At 39.8% G+C, this 25881-nt stretch overlaps 1 protein-coding gene across 2 annotated transcripts in view; it reads right to left on the reverse strand.

Annotated features, from left to right (window-relative positions):
- The window catches only part of sema6a (sema domain, transmembrane domain (TM), and cytoplasmic domain, (semaphorin) 6A), a 192981-nt gene that overhangs the window by 49541 nt on the left and 117559 nt on the right, over window positions 1-25881 (reverse strand). For both annotated transcript variants that reach the window (XM_087812406.1, XM_087812398.1), the window contains exons 8-14: window positions 21345-21435; window positions 17031-17150; window positions 16567-16655; window positions 10757-10974; window positions 6740-6871; window positions 4360-4515; window positions 546-719 (exon numbers count right to left, since the gene is read on the reverse strand). In XM_087812406.1, coding sequence (XP_087668532.1) covers window positions 546-719; window positions 4360-4515; window positions 6740-6871; window positions 10757-10974; window positions 16567-16655; window positions 17031-17150; window positions 21345-21435 — 980 coding nt within the window. The remainder of the gene's footprint in view (window positions 1-545; window positions 720-4359; window positions 4516-6739; window positions 6872-10756; window positions 10975-16566; window positions 16656-17030; window positions 17151-21344; window positions 21436-25881) is intronic.

The raw sequence follows: 25881 nt of genomic DNA on the forward strand, positions 1-25881 counted from the left end.
CTCCGTCCATTAGCCCTTCGCTAAATATTTACTTTGGTGCCGTGACCCCCCGCGGCTGTTTTTACGCTTGTTTTCGCTTTCGCCGCTCGACAACACAACGTCGCACAAACGCGTCAGAAGTTGGCGCTAAAGACAAAGACAGACCTCAAAACGAGAGGGAGTGTGTGTGTGTGTGAGTGTGTGTGTGTGTGTGTGTGTGAGTGTGTGTGTGTTTCCTTTAATCAGCCACGATCCTAGGAGAAGCCAGCAGCCGGTGGTGCGGTCAGGAACCGCAGCGCAATGTTTCCCAGAGCCTTCGGGCCGACGTCTTTAATTTAACAGCTGCGGTCAGGCGGAGTGTAACCTGATAAAACCCTTTGAAATGATAGAGTATCCAGCTGGTTGGCCCCGCTAGGCTAAATAACTCGGGTCAGGGGGAACCAACGGGGCGGCCGCGTCGGCTCGGGAAAACACGCACTTAATATACATGTGGGATGTTGTGTTTTTTGGTAACGGTAGCCTTGTTTTCGTGAGTTTTATTGCAGCGTAAACGGAGAAGAACCTACTTGTCAGGGTTGTAGACGTTGAGCTCCTCCAGGAACAGGCTATCGTTGAGGTAGCCTTTGTTCATCTTGGCCAGAAACTTGAGGATTATTCCCTTCTCCGATCCCAGGAAGACCACAGTGTGGTTCTGGTTCGGACCGGCCTCGTTGTCCACGGCGATCCTTGTCAGGCGATACCTGGAATTTAAGAAGACCGGCAACATTTTACCATCGACTCCTCGTCCAACGTATACAAACCATGAGAATATGGAACGTTTAGGATGAGAAAGTTATTTAAAATACTTTTCTGACTTTAAATCTTGCAACTTTCTGAAAAACCGAGTCTGCCTTATGTACTAATGCTGGCTATACTGACATCCATCTGATATCATGAAGTACACGGAGATCAAAAATCTGTCAAAATATTTCAGTACTCTTGGCTTCGTAGGATTACTCAGGAGCCTCACGGAATAGTACTACGAAGTCACACTAGTATAGCTGACTGCTAATGCAGTGATCCCACCACCGGGCGAGGAACCGGGATTTGGGATTTGATACCAAGTACCGGTTTTGTTTGGTTCTATTGCTTTTTAATGTCTCAAAGGTGTTTTTCTAATTTTGTTTTTTAAATGGGTAAAAAAGTCTGACAAATTAGTTGAACATGCCAAAGAAGTATGGTCTTGAAATGTTGTACAATTATATACATAGATTTTAAAAACTACAAAACCAAAGTTCAAGTACTTAAGGAACATGTGAGCACGTAAAAATGTTACAGAAAAGTGTAAAAAACCTGCTAAAAAAACACCACATTTTTTAATCGAGTTTATAAAAATACCTAATGGTCTATAAAAATGTTTTTTTTTTAAATGTCATTTCAGAATTATTATTTTTTTCAATCGAAATGGTTTAAAAAACTGCTTAAAAAATATATCTATAAATACTTTACAAAATACAGCAAAAGAAAAGTTCAAAACCATGAAATGACAAGAAATTTGAGCATCTTTTGAAAATGTTTTCTCTCAAATATCTGGAGAAGAATAAAGATTTTCCGAATTCTTGACATTTCAATTCAGTCAAGTTTACAAATATATATATATATATTTATTTCCAGTATATTTGTAAATGGCACCATGTTGTCGCAGAGAAAGAATCTCTCAGGGCTCCTGTTGAGTCAGTATTTCATTTAAAATCTATTTTTACAGACTTAACATTTAGTTTTTGCAGGTCGTGTGACTTTATTTTAATAATTGTTTCTATTCAAAGGCCGGTCTATGATAACAAAGCTGAGATTAAACAGGTTCACGGAGCAAATAGAGCTTCGATAATTCTCGGTTCCAGTCGTGACTTTGTTATTCCTGATGAACGCCAGTCAAAGTATGGATATGTTCTGAAAGGACTCTGTGGTTCGATGATGCAACAGGTTCTGCTCCGTGGATCCACTCCAGGCTGAAGAAGCTGCACTTACCAAACGAAAGGGCAGATATCCCGGCCTAAGTGCTCATTATGCAAATACATGTATCGTGTTTCTTTCGTCGGAGGCTGAAGGAACGGAATATTAAACACGTGAGCAGATCCGAGCTTCATTTATAGTCCACTCGTGAGCTGGACTCGCACCAGGAGTCGATGGACTTTCTGTGCGAGGGATTTAAGGAAACGGGTTTGTGGAGAAATAAATGAGGAAATTATACGTATATAGATTTTACAGGCAGGAGGTGAAGACTGTTGGCTACATCTTAACACATGATTTAACCCTATAAATTACATATTCTCACACATGCTTTATTCTGAACGTCGACTGACACGTCTCTGGAATATACTTTCACTTCACTTCTGCGCCCAAACTCAGAGTTATACGATCTTATAACACGAGGAATGAATGAGTCCCTGAGTCTATTAGTGTTGCATCATGGGAGGAGCATGCGTGCTGCATCTGCTTCTTTGTTCACTGATGACAGTGTTCAGAGGATGATGTCATCATCATGATGGACAGTAGTTTGTCCAGTGATCTCGTCTCTTGTCACCAGTGAGTCCAGCTTCAACCACAACAACAACAACTGAGGCTTTGACAATAAACATCCACCATGTTTGTTTGTTTGGACTCACTGTGACTCTGACTCAGCTGCTTTTCCCTGAAGTTTCTCCTGTGTTTGTCTTTTAAGTATATATTTTAATGAGTATTGTTTTGATTGTTTAAGCGCTTTGTGATCCTGGTCTGGAAAAGTGCTCTACAAATATAATTTACTTACTAACCTACTATTTATGTGGCCTTTGTGAGGTCACAGTGAAATAACAAAACTTACTTAGAAATGTTTCTGACAGCAAACAAAGAATTGTATTTCAAACACTGAAAATACAACGTTTTCTCTTTTGTTCTTTTTGTCATTTTACTATTTTTGTAGGTCAAAATCAATTTTGAGAAAGTGTCAACTTGATATCCACTAATTTCCATTTTTAAGTTTTTTTTAATCATATTACTTTTCCCACATCGGTCGGCGGCTCCTTGACGTAAAGTTTATCGCACACACTTGGGTAAAAAGTAAAGTACATTTTTTATTTTACGTGGATAAATGCGAAATAAAATCTATTCTATAGCCTAAAAACCTGTGTTAATGGTAAATATATACGATAAAAACATCTACATCATCAGCAAAGAAGTTCATTTTGTGTTTTTTAATGACGAAAAAAGAGGTTCTTTGTGGTGTTGTTTGTTTGCGTTCTAGTATAACTCAACTCAACGTCTCTTTATAGAAGTTTCCAAGCTTCTGATACTATCTTAAAGTAAGATAAGGTAAGGTAAAACGATAATTTTGAGACACTGACATCTACATTTTGCAGAGGTAAGCTATCATATGCTGGTAGAGTTGTTGACTCGTGGCCTAAGAAGTTGTGGGTTCAATCCCAGCTGTGGACAAGATTGTGCCGTCGTGTCCCTGAAGACACTTTACCCTGATTGCTCCTGATGGTTGAGCTGGCATGCTGCGTCGCAGCCTACTCCCATCACTGTGTGAATGGGTGAATGCGTAGCTTAGCGTAAAGCACGTTAGGTGCTGAATAAGAATAGAAAAGCGCTACATAAGCCAGAGCCGTTTACCATTCACTATTAAAGCTGCCAAGACATGTTTAACCACTTTCCACTGTGGTCACTTTCAACTTCATTTTGTCGGCAGAACTTTGGGAGCTGATCCTCCTTCAGCCAGACAACCGCGTTTGATTTTGGGGGCCCGGGGGGGCCAATCAATGGTTACAGGGAAATTGCCAACAAAGACACTTAGACGACTCATTCGTGGAAACCTTGTGGTCACCTGATGACCTCGAGGTATGTTTCCGTGACGGTTCTGTCCGGCGCTGGAGTCGTTCTGACGACTCGAGTCCAAATCAGTAACCGTTAAAAATCACAATTTCATCCGACTCGCCCAAAGGCCACGTTGTGGACCCGAGTGTGGGCGACTTCTTCAGTCATGTGGACGGAACCGAAACCACCTTGACAATCATTATCTTTCCACTTCGAGGAGGAGTCCTTAACCTCGGCTACTAAGGTTACGAGCCTGATTGCCCTCGATCGTACTCGAGCGTGAAAGCTTAATGGAAGGTAAAAAAAATTCTTCTTCTGTCTCTCTACAGTGGCAGAGTAAAGGAGTTTACTCTGTATCGGTCGCATTCCTTCACGGGCACCGAGAGAACACGAGGAGAGTCGAGGAGTTTCCTTTCGCTGCGGTGGAAATAGGTCAGCGGCTGGTTTTGGTGGCGAGTGTTTTTAATGAGCCGGCGCTCTCGGAGCGCCACTTCACCTCGTCGTCGCTCTCGCTCTGAAGAGGCTCGCGAGACCCTCAACACTCACCGAACCATGGTCTTCAGGAACCAGGGCCGGTTGGCGATGGAGGGCACGGCCTCGTCCATCAGAGGGTGCATCTTGATGAAGTTCAGCGTGTCGTCGGGGAACTCGTTGGACACCTTGTACCTCTCCATGGTGGACGTCCCCACACAGTTGCCGGGCCTGAGGACGCAGGAGACGGTGAGGGAGTCATGAAAAAAAAAGCAAAGACACGCACAAAAGAGAGCGGAACAGCAATTTTTGGACACTCGAGAACTTTTGTACGAGACAGAAAGTTCTTCCCTGAAATCGATACCGAGTCAGACATAAATTATTAAACTTTTTACCCTTTGGAAAGTCCACAGGAAAGAAAAGAGATGTCTTTCTTTTCACGGAGCATCCTTTCTTTCGGGGGCATTTTACAAGCAGTATGGGATGAGCTTGTAAAAGAGAAAGTGCTTTGGAGAGCATATCTCGCCGGCGAGGATCTCACCTCGACGAGCCCGTAAAAAGCTCTTTACGAGTCTGAGAAGCCGCGACATCATATTATCCTCGACAGGTTCTGTGCGCATCAAAAAAGCGTCAACAAGTCTGAAAGTCGACTTCATTATTTTCAGGTAATGCGCGTTAAAGGAAGGCGAGATCAGAGAATTCCTCGTCGCCAATTCCGTTTCGCTTTATTTATCGCGCGTCTGAAGGTCGAGCGCCGACTTTTCAAAGACAAGGCGAACTCGTTTGATTCGGGTTTTTTGTTTTTTTTACGAAAACATGCGACGCTGCCAAAAGATTTGAGCCGCGGAAGTGTGAAAAGCCGTAAAAGCGAGGGCGCAGACTGTTATGAAAGGTAAACTATTTAACCGCCTCTAATTAGACGAAACCTTTTTCTCAACCATTTGTCGTCGTAAACTTCGGCGGTTTTCTAAACCTCGTAACATTTCCTCTGTAGTTTAATTTTTTTTCGATGTCAGACGGAGCGCCGGAGAACCGGAGCCGACGTTTACAAACACACACAAAAAAATGTGTAAAAAGATTCACAGAACACATGGTGGAACATTCTGCAGGAGCCGGACCGCGGCCGCATCGAACTCAGCGTCTGCTCCGAACAGACAGTGAGAAGCCAAGACATCGGTGAAGAAAACCTTGTTATTCCTCGATCACTTTAAAGCGAAAGAATTCCCGTCACATTCGCCAACAGTGTTTCGTCCATGGATCGGATTTTTTAACAATGTGTCTTAGTATTTTTAGAATTCACGTCTTGACTTACAATGATCTACACTTGTGCCCTCTAGCTCAGCTCTATTATCCACATAAATGGTATTCACAAGTCATTTTATCAGGGGTTGACGATGGTTTTGGGTTTATTTAAGATGATAAATCTAAAGTAATCAAGTTGATCGTAGACTTAAAGATGTGCAGGGAAGCAAAAGTGCAAGTTTTTATCTATTGTTTTTAGGTATTACGTCAAAAGTGCAACATGTAGTCTTGTATTTTGTTTTTTTTAAGGGCCTCATTTGAAAAAACTAACTAAGGGCCTCTAAACACTAACTATGACTTGTTACAGTTCTTTGTTCGATAGTTTTTCTCTTTTATTCTTCATTTTAAAGTTATTCTTGTAAATCAAACAAAATCTAAAAAAAACATATTAAGTAAAACAATAGTATAAAATTGAACAATACAACTTTTACTTCGTTTCATGATATCTTTGTTCTTGTAAACCTTTTTTTTCTTTGTCCCTTTGTTCATTTGGTCAATCCCAACACTCCCAGTATTACTGTGGCCTTCTGGGAAATGAACCTGACGAACCATACATGTATTTTAAAAAAAGCATTTATATTGTTTTCTTTCCTTCATTACACATTGAAATCACAAATGATTCATGAGCTGCTTCACATTTCCAACCTTCAACTCTCACCTCTGTCGGTGGGAAGTGAGAAAAATTTTACCCTCGACACGCATTAATGTGGTTTTTTTTTTCCTTCTCTTTTCCTAATAAACCCACGACGATTATGGATCTTTGAAGTGAGTCGGCTGGTCCTGGGCGAAGCTCTGAGTGCCTTCATTAGCCGGCGAGAGATGGAAGATTGATCAGGCCGACGCATTTGTGGAATTAGCCAGCCATGTGTAAAATGATCTCACGCTTCATTTGTTGATACGCACTCTTTGATGCAGCTGTGTGTGTGTGAGTGTGTGTGAGTGAGTGTGTGAGTGTGTGTGTGTGTGGGGGAGGTAACGTGTTAACGGGGGAGACAAGGAGTGTGTGAGTGTGTGAGTGTGTGTGACGCAACCGTGTGATCCAGGATCTTAAATCCAGGAGAGGTTTACTGACACAATGAGGGAGTAAATTACAATGTATTCATGCAGGTGTGTGTGTGTGTGTGTGTGTGTGTGTGTGTGTGTGAGTGACTACCTTGGTTTGGGAACCTTGTCTTCGGGGAACGGCGTCCAGGTGGAGTCCGGAGACTTCTGCTCCTTGAACCGGCCGGTGAAGGTGTTGGCCACCTCGGCCATGTCGTAGGCGCAGACGGCCGAGCCGGGAATACTGCGAGGAAAACACACAACATGGAGTGAATGAAGGAACACGGAGCAGAAGGAGTCGTCGGTGCAGCGACAGGTAATGGATGCTGGAGGTGATGGAGTTCGGTGTCGCTGTTCCAGGAAGAAGAATGTGTTGCATCTGGTGTCAATGGAACCAAGGTTAGCAGGAAGAATGAAACGTATAATGATGTGAACATGTTTTCTTCTGTTCGTGCTACAATTCTGAAGAATTATTTAACAGAAAGATGTTGGAATCCAACAATTTTCAACTGAAATCAAACAATTTTCAACTATAATCCAACAATTTTCAACTATAATCAAACAATTTTCAACTATAATCCAACAATTTTCAAATGTAATCAAACAATTTTCAACTAAAATCAAACAATTTTCAACTATAATCAAACAATTTTCAACTATAATCAAACAATTTTCAACTATAATCAAACAATTTTCAACTTTAATCAAACAATTTAAACTATAATCAAACAATTTTCAACTATAATCAAACAATTTTCAACTATAATCAAACAATTTTCAACTTTAATCAAACCATTTTCAACTATAATCAAACAATTTTCAACTATAATCAAACAATTTTCAACTATAATCCAACAATTTTCAACTATAATCCAACAATTTTCAACTATAATCAAACAATTTTCAACTATAATCCAACAATTTTCAACTATAATCAAACAATTTTCAACTATAATCCAACAATTTTCAACTATAATCAAACAATTTTCAACTATAATCAAACAATTTTCAACTATAATCCAACAATTTTCAACTATAATCCAACAATTTTCAACTATAATCCAACAATTTTCAACTATAATCAAACAATTTTCAACTAAAATCAAACAATTTTCAACTATAATCCAACAATTTTCAACTATAATCAAACAATTATCAATTATAACCAAACAATTTTCAACTATAATCAAACAATTTTCAACTATAATCAAACAATTTTCAACTATAATCAAACAATTTTCAACTATAATCAAACAATTTTCAACTATAATCCAACAATTTTCAACTATAATCAAACAATTTTCAACTATAATCCAACAATTTTCAACTATAATCAAACAATTTTCAACTATAATCAAACAATTTTCAACTATAATCCAACAATTTTCAACTATAATCAAACAATTTTCAACTGTAATCAAACAATTTTCAACTTTAATCAAACAATTTTCAACCTAAACCAACAATTTTCAACGTGAACATATGATATTGTGTCATTAAAATAGAAAATAATCTTAAAAAATTGCAGGATAATCATCAAATCTTCAAGGAATATCTTTGTCACGATCATATTTATATATTTTTAAACATCTTGTCCTCATGACCTTCATAACGTCGAGCTCTCAAACCCAATTTAATGGATCGACTCCCAAACTCGAGGGTTTCCCAACAGCCCGGAGCTGAGTTCACCAGGAGGACGCAGTCGGGGTGAAGTATGTGAGTGACAGACTGTCGACTTATTTCTTTTCACTGCGGCGGGAAAGAGTCGCGAGTGTCTGAGGAATCAATGCATAACACACTGTTGAGTCATGATTCCCAAATAAAAATCCACCATGTTTGTTCTCTCTCAGATTCCGATTAAAACCTCTTTCTTCGGGAGATATTCCGGCTGTTGCATCATGGGTATAAAGTCATGTCGGAGACACTGAGCGCACAAGGCCGGCTTTATGTCCGAAGGGGTCGCGGAACTTTGGGACTCCGATAATAGACGACAGTGAGAGCTTGTAGGACGAGCACCAGGACAGGCGACGTCTGTCAAAAAGAAGACGTGATAAAACCCTCATTTGTTTCTCCGCCAGAACAAAAACGTTTTTCGCTCTAATTTCATCCGCGGCGGAGAATTAACGCCACTTGTCGAGGTTTTCAAAAGGCTGCGCTCCGTTGAGTTTTAGAGTCTATTATCCTCGCTCAACTGCGTCGTCGCCGGCAATTGTCTTATCGTGGTGAAAATGGTGAAAATGACAATATGTGCTCGTTCTTCGACGGAGATAAGAGCCTGAGAACCTGGAGCAGGATCTTCGTCCCGAAGGTTCCTCTGGAGCTCATTATATGAGGTTTAAACGTATTTAAATATCATCTTATGACCTAGTAGTTCCGTAACCTCTGGTCCACAGGCAGAAATAACGGATCATTCATATAATGTATGTTCTATTGATTATTAATGTCTGATGGGTCTTTTATTTTGAAAAAAAAAGGTGGTATTTTCTTTGAGGTGACGTTGTTTTGTGACTCATTTGTTTCTTCGCCACATTGACACGTCGAGATGTTTGTTTAAGTCAAGTTTACTCAACAAATAACCTGGTGAAGTATTAATAATGAGGGGGAAAAAAATGGATTTGATGTTTTAGAAAAAAAATGTCAGAAGACAGTGGATGTCGGAAGAATGACATCTCGTCAGACTGAGGACGAGAGGATACAGTGAGTCCGGCAGCTCTCAAAGTAATGTTTGGACATATTTTGGTTTGAAAACAAATGAAAACAGTTACGACTTTGTCAAGAGTCATGTGGTCTGTAAATACTACAACACCAGAGTCAAGTACTGGACAATACTACACATATATACTTGTTACTACACTATCACAACACCAGAGTCAAGTACTGGACAATACTACACATATGTACTTGTTACTACACTATCACAACACCAGAGTCAAGTACTGGACAATACTACACATATATACTTGTTACTACACTATCACAACACCAGAGTCAAGTACTTAACAATACTACACATATATACTTGTTACTACACTATCACAACAAGAGTCAAGTACTTAACAATACTACACATATATACTTGTTACTACACTATCACAACACCAGAGTCAAGTACTTAACAATACTACACATATATACTTGTTACTACACTATCACAACACCAGAGTCAAGTACTTAACAATACTATACATATATACTTGTTACTACACTATCACAACACCAGAGTCAAGTACTGGACAATACTACACATATATACTTGTTACTACACTATCACAACACCAGAGTCAAGTACTGTACAATACTACACATATATACTTGTTACTACACTATCACAACACCAGAGTCAAGAACTGAACAAAACTACACATATATACTTGTTACTACACTATCACAACACCAGAGTCAAGTACTTAACAATACTATACATATATACTTGCTACTACACTCAGAACCTTTTTGAGAACCTCTCAAAACAATCACTATATTTGTTAGGAATCATCATCGATTAAACCATATTGTCTATGATCTTAATACAGGTTTGTTCAGCTCCAGTGAAAACACTCATTTCAGCCTTTTTTCTGTCACGCGCTGACTTTGCCTCGGGAATCCTTCAGTATTTCCAAAACCAGAGTTTTTGGAAATAACCTTCTAAATCTGCTCGTGAGTCACCGCAGTAATCTGCACTTACAGCGAGATGTGTCTGGAATATCTCTGGAATAAAAAGCAGGTCCTCACAGAGACCAGAACATTCCCACTGAGACTTGAGTCAAGAAGAAACTCCAGATAAACTCAGGGATCGAATCCAAGAAGAGAAAAACTCACTGGGAGAAGATTAAAAAAAAGAAAAAAGATAAGAAAACATTGATATGAATGAGCTACAAAAGTGGATTTTTGGCTCCGACCTGGTTTTTCTTTTGGCTCGACGTCAACTTCTGACCTTAGAAAGGAATCATTACGAACATCGAAGCATAAACATCGGAACCAGCGATCGTGAGACATTTTCAAAGGTCGAACTCTCGCTCGGATAATTGCGCTGATGAGAGAGAAAAAAAAAACCCCGACGACGCCTGATCCGACCCGACGGGTCGACCTTAAGGAGAAGAAAAAAAACAGTGTCTTCGGAGAGCGTCACCTGTTGTACGGCGTGGAGAAGGTCGCCATGACGACGTCCCTGCCGTTGATGTGGATGACGTCCGTCACCGCCTGCAGGATGTTGAAGTAGAAGTGCGAGTCTCCGGGGATGGAGCAGTTCATGCGGGACTTGAGGAAGGAGGTCCACTGCTTCTCCAGGACCCGGGGCGAGCCGCCGCGGTCCCTCTTGCAGACCCGGGCCACTCGAGGGAACACCACCTGGACCACATCAAACCATCGTAAAGTTCACGACCGGGTCGTATCTCCAGGACCCCCCATGGATCTGATTATATTTCAAAAACTACAGTTTCTCTACGATAACTATGATCTCGCTCATGACACTTTCAAAAGGTTCAGAACCATCACGTCTGTCAGGGAATCCATTTCTTCTCAGGTTCTCTTTACTAGCCCTCGCTCCGGATCTTCCACCGCCGTCGTTCCAATTCTAGGCTCAGGTTCTCTTCACTGTTTTTTTTGTTGTTACTAACGTAGTTTTTTCCAAATTTAGTTGAACTTCGCTGCTCTATTAAGTGATTGGTCGCTAGTCTGGTCTACGTCTATGTGTCAAAATTCAGTGACAGCGGTGATTGGTTGACTGGGCGGGAACTATCTCTGTGTTTGATGATCTACTGACTCCTTCAAGAAACATCTGTGTTTGATGATCTACTGACTCCTTCAAGAAACATCTGTGTTTGATGATCTACTGACTCCTTCAAGAAACATCTGTGTGTTTGATGATCTACTGACTCCTTCAAGAAACATCTGTGTTTGATGATCTACTGACTCCTTCAAGAAACATCTGTGTGTTTGATGATCTACTGACTCCTTCAAGAAACATCTGTGTTTGATGATCTACTGACTCCTTCAAGAAACATCTCTGTGTTTGATGATCTACTGACTCCTTCAAGAAACACCTCTGTGTTTGATGATCTACTGACTCCTTCAAGAAACATCTGTGTTTGATGATCTACTGACTCCTTCAAGAAACATCTGTGTTTGATGATCTACTGACTCCTTCAAGAAACATCTGTGTTTGATGATCTACTGACTCCTTCAAGAAACATCTGTGTTTGATGATCTACTGACTCCTTCAAGAAACATCTGTGTTTGATGATCTACTAATTCCTTCAAGAAACATCTGAGTTTGATGATCTACTGACTCCTTCAAGAAACATCTGTGTTTGATGATCTACTGACTCCTTCAAGAAACATCTGTGTTTGATGATCTACTGACTCCTTCAAGAAACATCTGTGTGTTTGATGATCTACTGACTCCTTCAAGAAACATCTGTGTTTGATGATCTACTGACTCCTTCAAGAAACATCTGTGTGTTTGATGATCTACTGACTCCTTCAAGAAACATCTGTGTTTGATGATCTACTGACTCCTTCAAGAAACATCTCTGTGTTTGATGATCTACTGACTCCTTCAAGAAACACCTCTGTGTTTGATGATCTACTGACTCCTTCAAGAAACATCTGTGTTTGATGATCTACTGACTCCTTCAAGAAACATCTGTGTTTGATGATCTACTGACTCCTTCAAGAAACATCTGTGTTTGATGATCTACTGACTCCTTCAAGAAACATCTGTGTTTGATGATCTACTGACTCCTTCAAGAAACATCTGTGTTTGATGATCTACTAATTCCTTCAAGAAACATCTGAGTTTGATGATCTACTGACTCCTTCAAGAAACATCTGTGTTTGATGATCTACTGACTCCTTCAAGAAACATCTGTGTTTGATGATCTACTGACTCCTTCAAGAAACATCTGTGTTTGATGATCTACTGACTCCTTCAAGAAACATCTGTGTTTGATGATCTACTGACTCCTTCAAGAAACATCTGTGTTTGATGATCTACTGACTCCTTCAAGAAACATCTGTGTTTGATGATCTACTGACTCCTTCAAGAAACATCTGTGTGTTTGATGATCTACTGACTCCTTCAAGAAACATCTGTGTTTGATGATCTACTGACTCCTTCAAGAAACATCTGTGTGTTTGATGATCTACTGACTCCTTCAAGAAACATCTGTGTTTGATGATCTACTGACTCCTTCAAGAAACATCTCTGTGTTTGATGATCTACTGACTCCTTCAAGAAACACCTCTGTGTTTGATGATCTACTGACTCCTTCAAGAAACATCTGTGTTTGATGATCTACTGACTCCTTCAAGAAACATCTGTGTTTGATGATCTACTGACTCCTTCAAGAAACATCTGTGTTTGATGATCTACTGACTCCTTCAAGAAACATCTGTGTTTGATGATCTACTGACTCCTTCAAGAAACATCTGTGTTTGATGATCTACTAATTCCTTCAAGAAACATCTGAGTTTGATGATCTACTGACTCCTTCAAGAAACATCTGTGTTTGATGATCTACTGACTCCTTCAAGAAACATCTGTGTTTGATGATCTACTGACTCCTTCAAGAAACATCTGTGTGTTTGATGATCTACTGACTCCTTCAAGAAACATCTGTGTTTGATGATCTACTGACTCCTTCAAGAAACATCTGTGTGTTTGATGATCTACTGACTCCTTCAAGAAACATCTGTGTTTGATGATCTACTGACTCCTTCAAGAAACATCTCTGTGTTTGATGATCTACTGACTCCTTCAAGAAACACCTCTGTGTTTGATGATCTACTGACTCCTTCAAGAAACATCTGTGTTTGATGATCTACTGACTCCTTCAAGAAACATCTGTGTTTGATGATCTACTGACTCCTTCAAGAAACATCTGTGTTTGATGATCTACTGACTCCTTCAAGAAACATCTGTGTTTGATGATCTACTGACTCCTTCAAGAAACATCTGTGTTTGATGATCTACTAATTCCTTCAAGAAACATCTGAGTTTGATGATCTACTGACTCCTTCAAGAAACATCTGTGTTTGATGATCTACTGACTCCTTCAAGAAACATCTGTGTTTGATGATCTACTGACTCCTTCAAGAAACATCTGTGTTTGATGATCTACTGACTCCTTCAAGAAACATCTGTGTTTGATGATCTACTGACTCCTTCAAGAAACATCTGTGTTTGATGATCTACTGACTCCTTCAAGAAACATCTGTGTTTGATGATCTACTGACTCCTTCAAGAAACATCTGTGTTTGATGATCTACTGACTCCTTCAAGAAACATCTGTGTTTGATGATCTACTAATTCCTTCAAGAAACATCTGAGTTTGATGATCTACTGACTCCTTCAAGAAACATCTGTGTTTGATGATCTACTGACTCCTTCAAGAAACATCTGTGTTTGATGATCTACTGACTCCTTCAAGAAACATCTGTGTTTGATGATCTACTGACTCCTTCAAGAAACATCTGTGTTTGATGATCTACTGACTCCTTCAAGAAACATCTGTGTTTGATGATCTACTGACTCCTTAAAGAAACATCTGTGTTTGATGATCTACTGACTCCTTCAAGAAACATGTGTGTTTGATGATCTACTGACTCCTTCAAGAAACATCTGTGTTTGATGATCTACTGACTCCTTCAAGAAACATCTGTGTTTGATGATCTACTGACTCCTTCAAGAAACATCTGTGTTTGATGATCTACTGACTCCTTCAAGAAACATCTGTGTGTTTGATGATCTACTGACTCCTTCAAGAAACATCTGTGTGTTTGATGATCTACTGACTCCTTCAAGAAACATCTGTGTTTGATGATCTACTGACTCCTTCAAGAAACATCTCTGTGTTTGATGATCTACTGACTCCTTCAAGAAACACCTCTGTGTTTGATGATCTACTGACTCCTTCAAGAAACATCTGTGTTTGATGATCTACTGACTCCTTCAAGAAACATCTGTGTTTGATGATCTACTGACTCCTTCAAGAAACATCTGTGTTTGATGATCTACTGACTCCTTCAAGAAACATCTGTGTTTGATGATCTACTGACTCCTTCAAGAAACATCTGTGTTTGATGATCTACTAATTCCTTCAAGAAACATCTGAGTTTGATGATCTACTGACTCCTTCAAGAAACATCTGTGTTTGATGATCTACTGACTCCTTCAAGAAACATCTGTGTTTGATGATCTACTGACTCCTTCAAGAAACATCTGTGTTTGATGATCTACTGACTCCTTCAAGAAACATCTGTGTTTGATGATCTACTGACTCCTTCAAGAAACATCTGTGTTTGATGATCTACTGACTCCTTAAAGAAACATCTGTGTTTGATGATCTACTGACTCCTTCAAGAAACATGTGTGTTTGATGATCTACTGACTCCTTCAAGAAACATCTGTGTTTGATGATCTACTGACTCCTTCAAGAAACATCTGTGTTTGATGATCTACTGACTCCTTCAAGAAACATGTGTGTTTGATGATCTACTGACTCCTTCAAGAAACATCTCTGTGTTTGATGATCTACTGACTCCTTCAAGAAACACCTCTGTGTTTGATGATCTACTGACTCCTTCAAGAAACATCTGTGTTTGATGATCTACTGACTCCTTCAAGAAACATCTGTGTTTGATGATCTACTGACTCCTTCAAGAAACATCTGTGTTTGATGATCTACTGACTCCTTCAAGAAACATCTGTGTTTGATGATCTACTGACTCCTTCAAGAAACATCTGTGTTTGATGATCTACTAATTCCTTCAAGAAACATCTGAGTTTGATGATCTACTGACTCCTTCAAGAAACATCTGTGTTTGATGATCTACTGACTCCTTCAAGAAACATCTGTGTTTGATGATCTACTGACTCCTTCAAGAAACATCTGTGTTTGATGATCTACTGACTCCTTCAAGAAACATCTGTGTTTGATGATCTACTGACTCCTTCAAGAAACATCTGTGTTTGATGATCTACTGACTCCTTAAAGAAACATCTGTGTTTGATGATCTACTGACTCCTTAAAGAAACATCTGTGTTTGATGATCTACTGACTCCTTCAAGAAACATGTGTGTTTGATGATCTACTGACTCCTTCAAGAAACATCTGTGTTTGATGATCTACTGACTCCTTCAAGAAACATCTGTGTTTGATGATCTACTGACTCCTTCAAGAAACATGTGTGTTTGATGATCTACTGACTCCTTCAAGAAACATCTGTGTTTGATGATCTACTAATTCCTTCAAGAAACATCTGAGTTTGATGATCTACTGACTCCTTCAAGAAACATCTGTGTTTGATGATCTACTGACTCCTTCAAGAAACATCTGTGTTTGATGATCTACTGACTCCTTCAAGAAACATCTCTGTGTTTGATGATCTACTGACTCCTTCAAGAAACATCTGTGTTTGATGATCTACTGACTCCTTCAAGAAACATCTGTGTTTGATGATCTACTGACTCCTTCAAGAAACATCTGTGTTTGATGATCTACTGACTCCTTCAAGAAACATCTGTGTTTGATGATCTACTGACTCCTTCAAGAAACATCTGTGTTTGATGATCTACTGACTCCTTCAAGAAAAAAGTTTTCAAAAATCTGTCATTATTGTATTATATAAAGTATTTTCTCAATAATTGAAGTTCTGCGAGACAAAAGTTTCAGGTCGAGCAGCAACTGTGTCACTGGCCTATTTTTACCTCGGTGTGTTTGCCAGGCATCCACAGGAGTTTGTTCAGATTCTATTTCGGTGCTTCCTGTCGGTTATTTATCCGAGCAGAAAAAGCATTTGGCCTTTTTTTTTGTTTCCCCTACAACTCCTGAAAGCCTCCGTCCAGTCCTGTGATTCACCCATTTCCTGTTTCCCTAAGGCACTTCCTGGTCAACAGGAAGTCACCTCAGATCAAAGTTCAGCAGAGTTCAGACTCACCTTCCCCATGGTGTTGTACTCCATGGCGATCTCCCGGAAGAAGAAGTAGATGAAGTCGCCGTAATTCACCGCCTGGACGAAGTACGGCTCTGGAAGGAGACGAGAGTCGCCATGAAACATGACGACGAAACAACTCCGACAGCATATTTCACGGCGAGCGGCGGCGGCGGTCTGTTTTGTTATGCAAGGGAAAGCGGCGACTGCGAGCTCGGAAACGTCTCCATCGATCACGCGTCTTATCAGGAAAACCATTCGCATGCACGGAGAAAAGTGATATTTCCATCGAGGCGTCGACAGGAAGTATTCCCAGGCTGGAGTCGCGGGTCGGCATAAAACGAGCGCATCAAACGGAGCTCGCGGGCGTTAGCGAGTCGTCATCAAACAAACAAACACAGGGTGCCGAGGGGTTCGTGATGAAAAGTTAGTTTTCGTGAGTCCCGACTTTTAGTGTTTCTCCAGCTCACCTTTCAGCCACTTGGAGTCGTGCTTGACGGTGCGCAGGGTCGGGCTGTCGCCCAGGCTGCGGTAGATGACGGCGTCGATGGCCAGGAAGTCCGTCACCGTCGCCGAGTACAACTTGCCTTCTGTGGGCGGAGGAGGAGAGAAGAAGAACGAGTGAGACACGACCAGAAGAACGAGTGAGACACGACCAGAAGAACGAGTGAGACACGACCAGAAGAACGAGTGAGACACGATGAGAAGAACGAGTGAGACACGACCAGAAGAACGAGTGAGACACGACCAGAAGAACGAGTGAGACACGACCAGAAGAACGAGTGAGACACGACCAGAAGAACGAGTGAGACACGACCAGAAGAACGAGTGAGACACGACCAGAAGAACGAGTGAGACACGACCAGAAGAACGAGTGAGACACGACCAGAAGAACGAGTGAGACGCGACCAGAAGAACGAGTGAGACACGACCAGAAGAACAAGTGAGACAAGACCAGAAGAACGAGTGAGACACGATGAGAAGAACGAGTGAGACACGACCAGAAGAACGAGTGAGACACGACCAGAAGAACAAGTGAGACAAGACCAGAAGAACGAGTGAGACACGATGAGAAGAACGAGTGAGACACGACCAGAAGAACGAGTGAGACACGACCAGAAGAACGAGTGAGACAAGACCAGAAGAACGAGTGAGACACGACCAGAAGAACGAGTGAGACACGACGAGAAGAACGAGTGAGACACGACCAGAAGAGCGAGTGAGACACGACCAGAAGAACGAGTGAGACACGACGAGAAGAACGAGTGAGACACGACCAGAAGAACGAGTGAGACAAGACCAGAAGAACGAGTGAGACACGACCAGAAGAACGAGTGAGACACGACCAGAAGAACGAGTGAGACAAGACCAGAAGAACGAGTGAGACACGACGAGAAGAACGAGTGAGACACGACGAGAAGAACGAGTGAGACACGACCAGAAGAACGAGTGAGACAAGACCAGAAGAACGAGTGAGACACGACCAGAAGAACGAGTGAGACACGACCAGAAGAACGAGTGAGACACGACCAGAAGAACGAGTGAGACACGACGAGAAGAACGAGTGAGACACGACCAGAAGAGCGAGTGAGACACGACCAGAAGAACGAGTGAGACACGACCAGAAGAACGAGTGAGACAAGACCAGAAGAACGAGTGAGACACGACCAGAAGAACGAGTGAGACACGATGAGAAGAACGAGTGAGACACGACCAGAAGAACGAGTGAGACACGACCAGAAGAACGAGTGAGACACGACCAGAAGAACGAGTGAGACACGATGAGAAGAACGAGTGAGACACGACCAGAAGAATGAGTGAGACACGACCAGAAGAACGAGTGAGACACGACGAGAAGAACGAGTGAGACACGACCAGAAGAACGAGTGAGACGCGACCAGAAGAACGAGTGAGACACGATGAGAAGAACGAGTGAGACACGATGAGAAGAACGAGTGAGACACGACCAGAAGAACGAGTGAGACACGACTAGAAGAACGAGTGAGACACGACCAGAAGAACGAGTGAGACAAGACCAGAAGAACGAGTGAGACACGACCAGAAGAACGAGTGAGACACGACCAAAAGAACGAGTGAGACACGACCAGAAGAGCGAGTGAGACACGACCAGAAGAGCGAGTGAGACACGACCAGAAGAACGAGTGAGACACGACCAGAAGAACGAGTGAGACACGACCAGAAGAACGAGTGAGACACGACCAGAAGAACGAGTGAGACGCGACCAGAAGAACGAGTGAGACGCGACCAGAAGAACGAGTGAGACGCGACCAGAAGAACGAGTGAGACGCGACGAGAAGAACGAGTGAGACGCGACCAGAAGAACAAGTGAGACACGACGAGAAGAACGAGTGAGACACGACCAGAAGAACGAGTGAGACACGACCAGAAGAACGAGTGAGACACGACCAGAAGAACGAGTGAGACACGACCAGAAGAACGAGTGAGACACGACCAGAAGAACGAGTGAGGCCGAATTTCAAAATATATTTATATTCAAAATTTGACTTTTCTAAGTAGAGTCAGACATTTTAATTCTAATACTTCAAAAATACATTTATGTTTTTTAGTTGTAAGGTTTTTAAAGTCAATATAAAAAGGTATAAAAGTGACAAAAAACATTGCATTGGAAACCGTGTTGAATTGCCATTGAATTCAATGTCGTCATGTGATCGTCTACATGTCACTTGATTGGTTAAAAAGTTCGATCAAGTAGTTTTTCTACTATTGTACCAACATTTAATACTGAATTCAAAAGCCTATGAATTTAAAAATAGTGAATTAAAAACATTTATGTTTAAATGATTGGAATTAGAATATCAAAGAAAAAAAATATTTATTTTAAAAATTTACACGTTTTTAAATTAAATAATTAACATTTTAATATAGAAATGGTTGAATATAATTATTCAAAAAATAACTGTTTTCTTAAAAAAAGATTCACAGTTTCAACATTTGAAATGTTAAACCATGAAATATACTTCAATACTTCCGCAGTAAATCTTTATGAAACCAGGACTAAAAACTTTAAATAACTTGATGGTCAACAAGAGTCACATGATCACGTGTCAGCTGACGACGACTGACGTGGAAGGAAAATAAAATCAAGCATTTAAAACATTTAACAACGACTTCAGTCTCACATGACACTCGTGATGACATCACATGACACTCGTGATGACATCACATGATACACGTGATGACATCATGAGGTTCTATTCCTGCAACCTTTTTATTGATGGAGTTAAAACCTGTCAATCATTTTTTATTTGCTCTGTTTCTTTAATCGTAGCTGATTTATTTACAGCTTAGTTTGATGATATCGACTGAAGGAAGATAAAATAATAATAATAATAATAATAATAATAATAATAATAATAATAATAATAATAATAATAATAATAATAATAATAATAATAATGATAATAATAATGATAATAATAATAATAATAATAATAATAATAATAATAATGATAATAATGATAATAATAATAATAATAATAATAATAATAATAATGATAATAATGATAATAATAATAATAATAATAATAATAATAATAATGATAATAATAATAATAATAATAATAATAATAATAATAATAATAATAATAATAATAATAATAACATTTAAATTAAATACTAAAATATTAGTAAAAAAATAAATAATAAATAATAAAGTAAATTAGAAAGAAAACAATGTATTAATAAAATTACAAAATCAAATCAATAAATAAATTAAAACTTATAATATTTAAATTAAATGTTAAAATTCAATAAATAAAATGAATATGAAATGCATTTAAAAGAGAAATAAAGTAAATTGCAAAAATTAAATGTAAAACAATTACATTTAAATTGAGTTGTAGTGAAAAATAAATAATGAGGCAAATGAATGAAAACGGAAAATTTAAAGATTACAAAATGGAAAAATTTAAGAATTAAAAACTTTAAAAAATACTATTTAAATAACTACGACAATTATAACAATACAAATGAAATTACAACAATACAAATAAACATATAGGAATAAATAACCCTGACATGACCATTTTTGATGTAAAAAAAAACTGACAAAAGATAGATAAAAAATAAATATAACAATTTACAGCATACATGTGTAAGATTTAGAAGCAAGGAGGTAAAAATGAATCTACATTATTCTCGAAGTGGAAACTTCCTTCAGAGCAGCTGCCAAACCTCAGAACGAGGCTCAAACTCAATCAACATGAAAAAACACACTTAAAAAAACGACCTTTCGTTTGATGTTCGGCGAAAGCAACGCTGACTGTGAACTGAACCTGAAATAAACTCAGTAATTGGCGGATTTATGGAAAAATAAAAAGTGTGGTATTTGAGTTTATGAGCTATTTTAGTTCCATGGAAAATCCCGTCGAACGAAGCCGTCGTTCCACACGTTCACAGATGTTGCATATTTGTCATTCCAGGCACGCGAGGCTTCAAACGTCTTCATTAAAAACCTGCTGGTGACTCACAACTTCCACGGACTCGGATCATCGTCTCCATAAATCTCGACTCTTTGAATCGTGGTCTTCAGAAAAACACAAACTCGGATCTGTTTTTTCTGAGCTTTGATGGACGGCGAGCGAAGCTCTGGTTCAAACGCTCGCCGATCTTCACGTGGTCGGAGCATCGACCTCACGATAGATGAAGATCAAACGCGACGACTCGTCCTCCACTCGTCGCAGGATGACGAGTCGAGTCCAGAGCGACGAGGATGCGACAGGTGTGTGTTTGTAGAGACTCACCTGCGAAGAGCGCCACGTTGGCGTGCTTGGCGTCGTACGGGCAGCGAGCCATCCCACTGATCTCCTCGCCCAGGGCCTCCAGCGTGTCCATCTGGGGTCGGGGGGGAAGAAGGTCAAGGGTCAAAGGAGGGTCAGGACAATGAGGAGTCGTCCAAACAAACACAGGATTAGAGTCGTTTAGAGAGGAAACGACAGACGCTTCTGAAGATTTAAGTGACTTTTCTACTCGTAGAACATTTGATTCATTTATATCTGTGTCGTCGTCTTCTGCTGAACATTTATTATTGAAATGTTTAATAGAATTTGATTTTTGAAGCATTAAATCTATATTTGTTTATTAATTGGACTCAACAATTTATCTTTGTGATGAAATAAAAACTCTGAATTAAATTTAAAAAAACAAAACATTTTTGAATTATTGTAATTGTTACTTAAAATCATATTTATTAGTAAATAATCGAATTTTTTTAATATAATTATATATATTTTTAAAGTGACCTCTAACATAGAGATGATTGAGTTGAATTTTTCAAAAGATCTTTTTTAATTCCATTATATCAAATTTATTAGTAAAATAATCGAGTTTTTTAATACAATTATATATATTTTGTAATAATGTCTAATTACTGTTATATTAAATCATTTTTGTATATATAATATTCTGTAAAATTTAGAATTTCTATTTGTACAATAATATTCTTGATATTTTTGGTCTCAACACTGGGATCAAAAAACACAAATACAAGTTTGTTACGTTACAACCATATTTAGAACAAATATTGGTTGTAAAAAAAACTAAAAAACATTAAGATTATAAGGAGAGTAGAATTTTGATGATGTACTATTTCTGTAAAATCAATAAATCCTTCATATACTTTGACAGAAAAACCATTTCAACTTGGATAAAAAAGTTCCTATATTTCCATCATCCGTGGAGGTTATCAAAGTGACGCCTTCGACTCCATGTTTAAAATCAAAGAAGAAAACATGTCGTTTTCTTTCTTTATCCTTCAGCTATTCTGGCAGGAGAGTAAAAAATAAAGCCTGGAGGAAGATCCTGAACCCACCGGGCCTGCCTGGCCCTGATTCCCTGAATCCTCCTGCTGTGAAGATGAAATAAATGCTGAGATAAAAGAACCATGTAAGCAAAAGTCCTTGAGTGTGAAAACCTGAGGAATCTTTTTCAAACTGAACTCCAGCAGTTTTTTTAAACAGAAGGTGTTGCATCGAAAATGATGGTTTTGTTCAAAGAGACTCGATCGAATCAATTATGCAAGTTTGCGCCGACATTGAATACAATGTTAAAGTTACAGGTTAAAGTCCGTTGTCTTGACGTCCGTGTTGCTTCATTTTTTTACGTGTTTTCGATTCACTTTCCGAACATTCGTTCATTTCCTTCTGAACACATTAACCGAAGCGACATTCGTGCGTCATCGAGCTCAAGACTGCAGTCTTTCTACGACACAAGACGCCATAAATACAGACATTTATGTCAACAAATTCAAGGTGAAGACTGACCAAAAATGCCAGTTTTTTTCCTCCGACCAAACATCTAGATATACTTGAACTTCCTTCTAAAATGCCTCTTTATTTCAAATATTCGTAGAGAAGAGAACTTTAAAAACTGTCAATTCTTTTAGAGTCTTTTGTGAACTATTGATGGTTTGTAAAAATATTAGGTGTTAAAGTTTTTCCTCGTTTTCTGTGTCAAAAAAGCAGAACTAAAAGGAAAGCACCAAGACGGGGCATACCACTGCCAAGGGGCTGATTTCATCACAACTTGACAGAAACGCGATGACAAACATTGAAACAATTTCCTTGATCAACACAAAGACGTTCGTCGTCTGAAGGAAACATTAAAGTTTGAAACACAAAACACTCCCTCATTGGCAATTTTAGCTTAGCTTAGCTTAGCTTAGCTTAGCATTCACGTTGTCGAAATCAACTGCTGTATAAGAAACACATTTTGTCGCACATTCACATAAAAAGTGACGTATTTCAGTGATAATTAATTAATTTATTCATTTTTATGCCGCGTAATTTCCTTGAGTCTGTCCCAGCTACTCCGGGTGAGAGGCAGGGGACACCCTGAACAGATCACCAGTATGTAGCAGGACACACAGAGACACACAACTACTCACAACTAGGGACAATAAAAAGTCCTCAATGAACCGCTCTCTGGTTTAGGAGTACCCGGAGTAAACCGAGGCACATTCCAGGCTCTCGACATCAGCGACTTCAAGCCACCTTGAACCAACTTTACTGTCAAAGTTTTACCCATCATGCCTTCTGCACTTTATCTGGAGCTCACAGCGCCCCCTGTGGTCGGAGAGCAGGTCGTTTTTTTGTCATTCTATTCCTGTCCTGGACCAGTTATTCTTGTCGTCTGTCCAGTCAAAAGGTCACCCTCTCTCTCTCTCTCTCTCTCTCGTTCTCTCTCCCTCTCTCTCTCTCACTCTCTCTCTCGCTCCCACTCTCTCTCTGTCTCTCTCTCTCTCTCTCTCTCTCACTCTCTCTCTCTCTCCCACTCTCTCTCTCTCTCTTTCTCTCTCTCGCCCAATCCTGCAATAATCGCTGCCAGAGAAAAGTCTGATTTTGGCGGCAAAAAAAAAAAAAAAAGTATCCGCTGACATTTCACAACAAACGTGTCGGCGCCAGCGTTGGCTCGCCAGGGTTTGATATGGCGTGAAGAACACGCGTGTGGCGATGAGACAGCGGAGAGTAAATATAGATGGAACGGGAGGTGAGCCTGGGAAGGTCAGGTGTGTCCGGCCAGTGTTGTTGAGTTTAGCCTCAAACGTCAGCTCCAGTCAGCGGTCCAAGTTCACACACACACACACACACACACACATATATAGAGCGGTTCTGACCTCTGTCCACTGGGCTCGGCCCGACTGTCACCGATCGGTTCCTGCTGTTTGAACAGAGGAAGAAACTCCCCGACCGGCCTCTGATAGCAGTCGTGACAGAGAACAGTGACTGCACAGGATCGACACGAGCATCACTGGATGATTTTATATTGTTCCCTCACTTCCTGTTCTCTTCTTTTCCCAGAGTCTACAACTGACGCACCGGCTGGATCTTATCACTAACCGGGTCAGAGATGTTCCTTGTAGTCGTTTCTCTTGTTCCTTCCCCGAATTATTCTCAATGGACTACTTGTGTTTTTTTGGTTCTTTTCCATCTGCTTGAGTGATTTAGTTTATTCTTGTTTATGAACAAGAGTTTTGACCTCTGTGTTTTCTTTTCTGTCTCCAGTTTTTCCCTGTTCTTTACCTTTGTTTCCTCAGAATCTCTTTGTTGTACAACACAGTACAACGAGATTTAAAGATTTATTATTATTGTTACCATCGAATCCTCTCTGAACTCATCACCGTGAAATCTGGGCTCTGATTGGTTCCCACGCAGCGTCTAGTTTTCTTTAACTTGAGTGTTTGAAACTAGTTGTCGCCTGAAACATGTGACCACGAACAACCCTGTGGCGTCTCCTGCTTCCACATAGTATCACGACAGTTTGACGTATGTTACAGTTATTTTCAACACAAACACAGCGTTGAGTGTCAAATCGAGGAACTGGAAAAAACAAACTGACAAACAAACTTGCAGGGTACTGTCGAGTACTGTAGTGAAGGTCCGGGGGTTTAGAGAAGGAAAACGATGCGATATTTCCCTTTAGATTATTTCCGCGCTTCAGTGTCGACATGATGGTAGAAAAATATCACTTAATTCACAGGAGTTACATTAGTTTCCCGCGAAACTGAGCGACATCAGAGAGGAGCCGCCGGCGCGTCGTGATATCACCAAATCAATAATAAATCCACCTCCTTGTACACACACACATAACACTTTATAAATGACGCTAACAACTTAGCTTGTTAGCATACGGTGAAGACGGACAGGTTTGTTTGGAAGTTCACGATCTTCTAAGAAAACAACTGAGATGAGATGAAAAGTTCTTACAATATGTTGCTTTAACAAAGGAGGTTGAAAGAGACGAGTGACTGGATCACTAGTGTTTGACTAGATCACAAGTTAGTATTACTTCACTGGATCACTAATGTTTGACTAGATCACAAGTTAGTATTACTTCACTGGATCACTAGTGTTTGACTAGATCACAAGTTAGTATTACTTCACTGGATCACTAGTGTTTGACTAGATCATAAGTTAGTATTACTTCACTGGATCACTAGTGTTTGACTAGATCATAAGTTAGTATTACTTCACTGGATCACTAGTGTTTGACTAGATCATAAGTTAGTATTACTTCACTGGATCACTAGTGTTTGACTAGATCACAAGTTAGTATTACTTCACTGGATCACTAGTGTTTGACTAGATCATAAGTTAGTATTACTTCACTGGATCACTAGTGTTTGACTAGATCATAAGTTAGTATTACTTCACTGTATATACTGAGCCTAACAAGCTGCACAGTTCACAGACGGACGGAGACGTAAACAACAACGAGACATAGAAGTACAAATTGACAACTTTACAGAACGAGACACTGATTGGTCGAAGTAGGCATTTAAGA

This window comes from Callionymus lyra, chromosome 1 (assembly GCF_982586985.1).
Source record: "Callionymus lyra chromosome 1, fCalLyr1.hap1.1, whole genome shotgun sequence".
NCBI classification, from domain to species: Eukaryota; Metazoa; Chordata; class Actinopteri; order Syngnathiformes; family Callionymidae; genus Callionymus; species Callionymus lyra.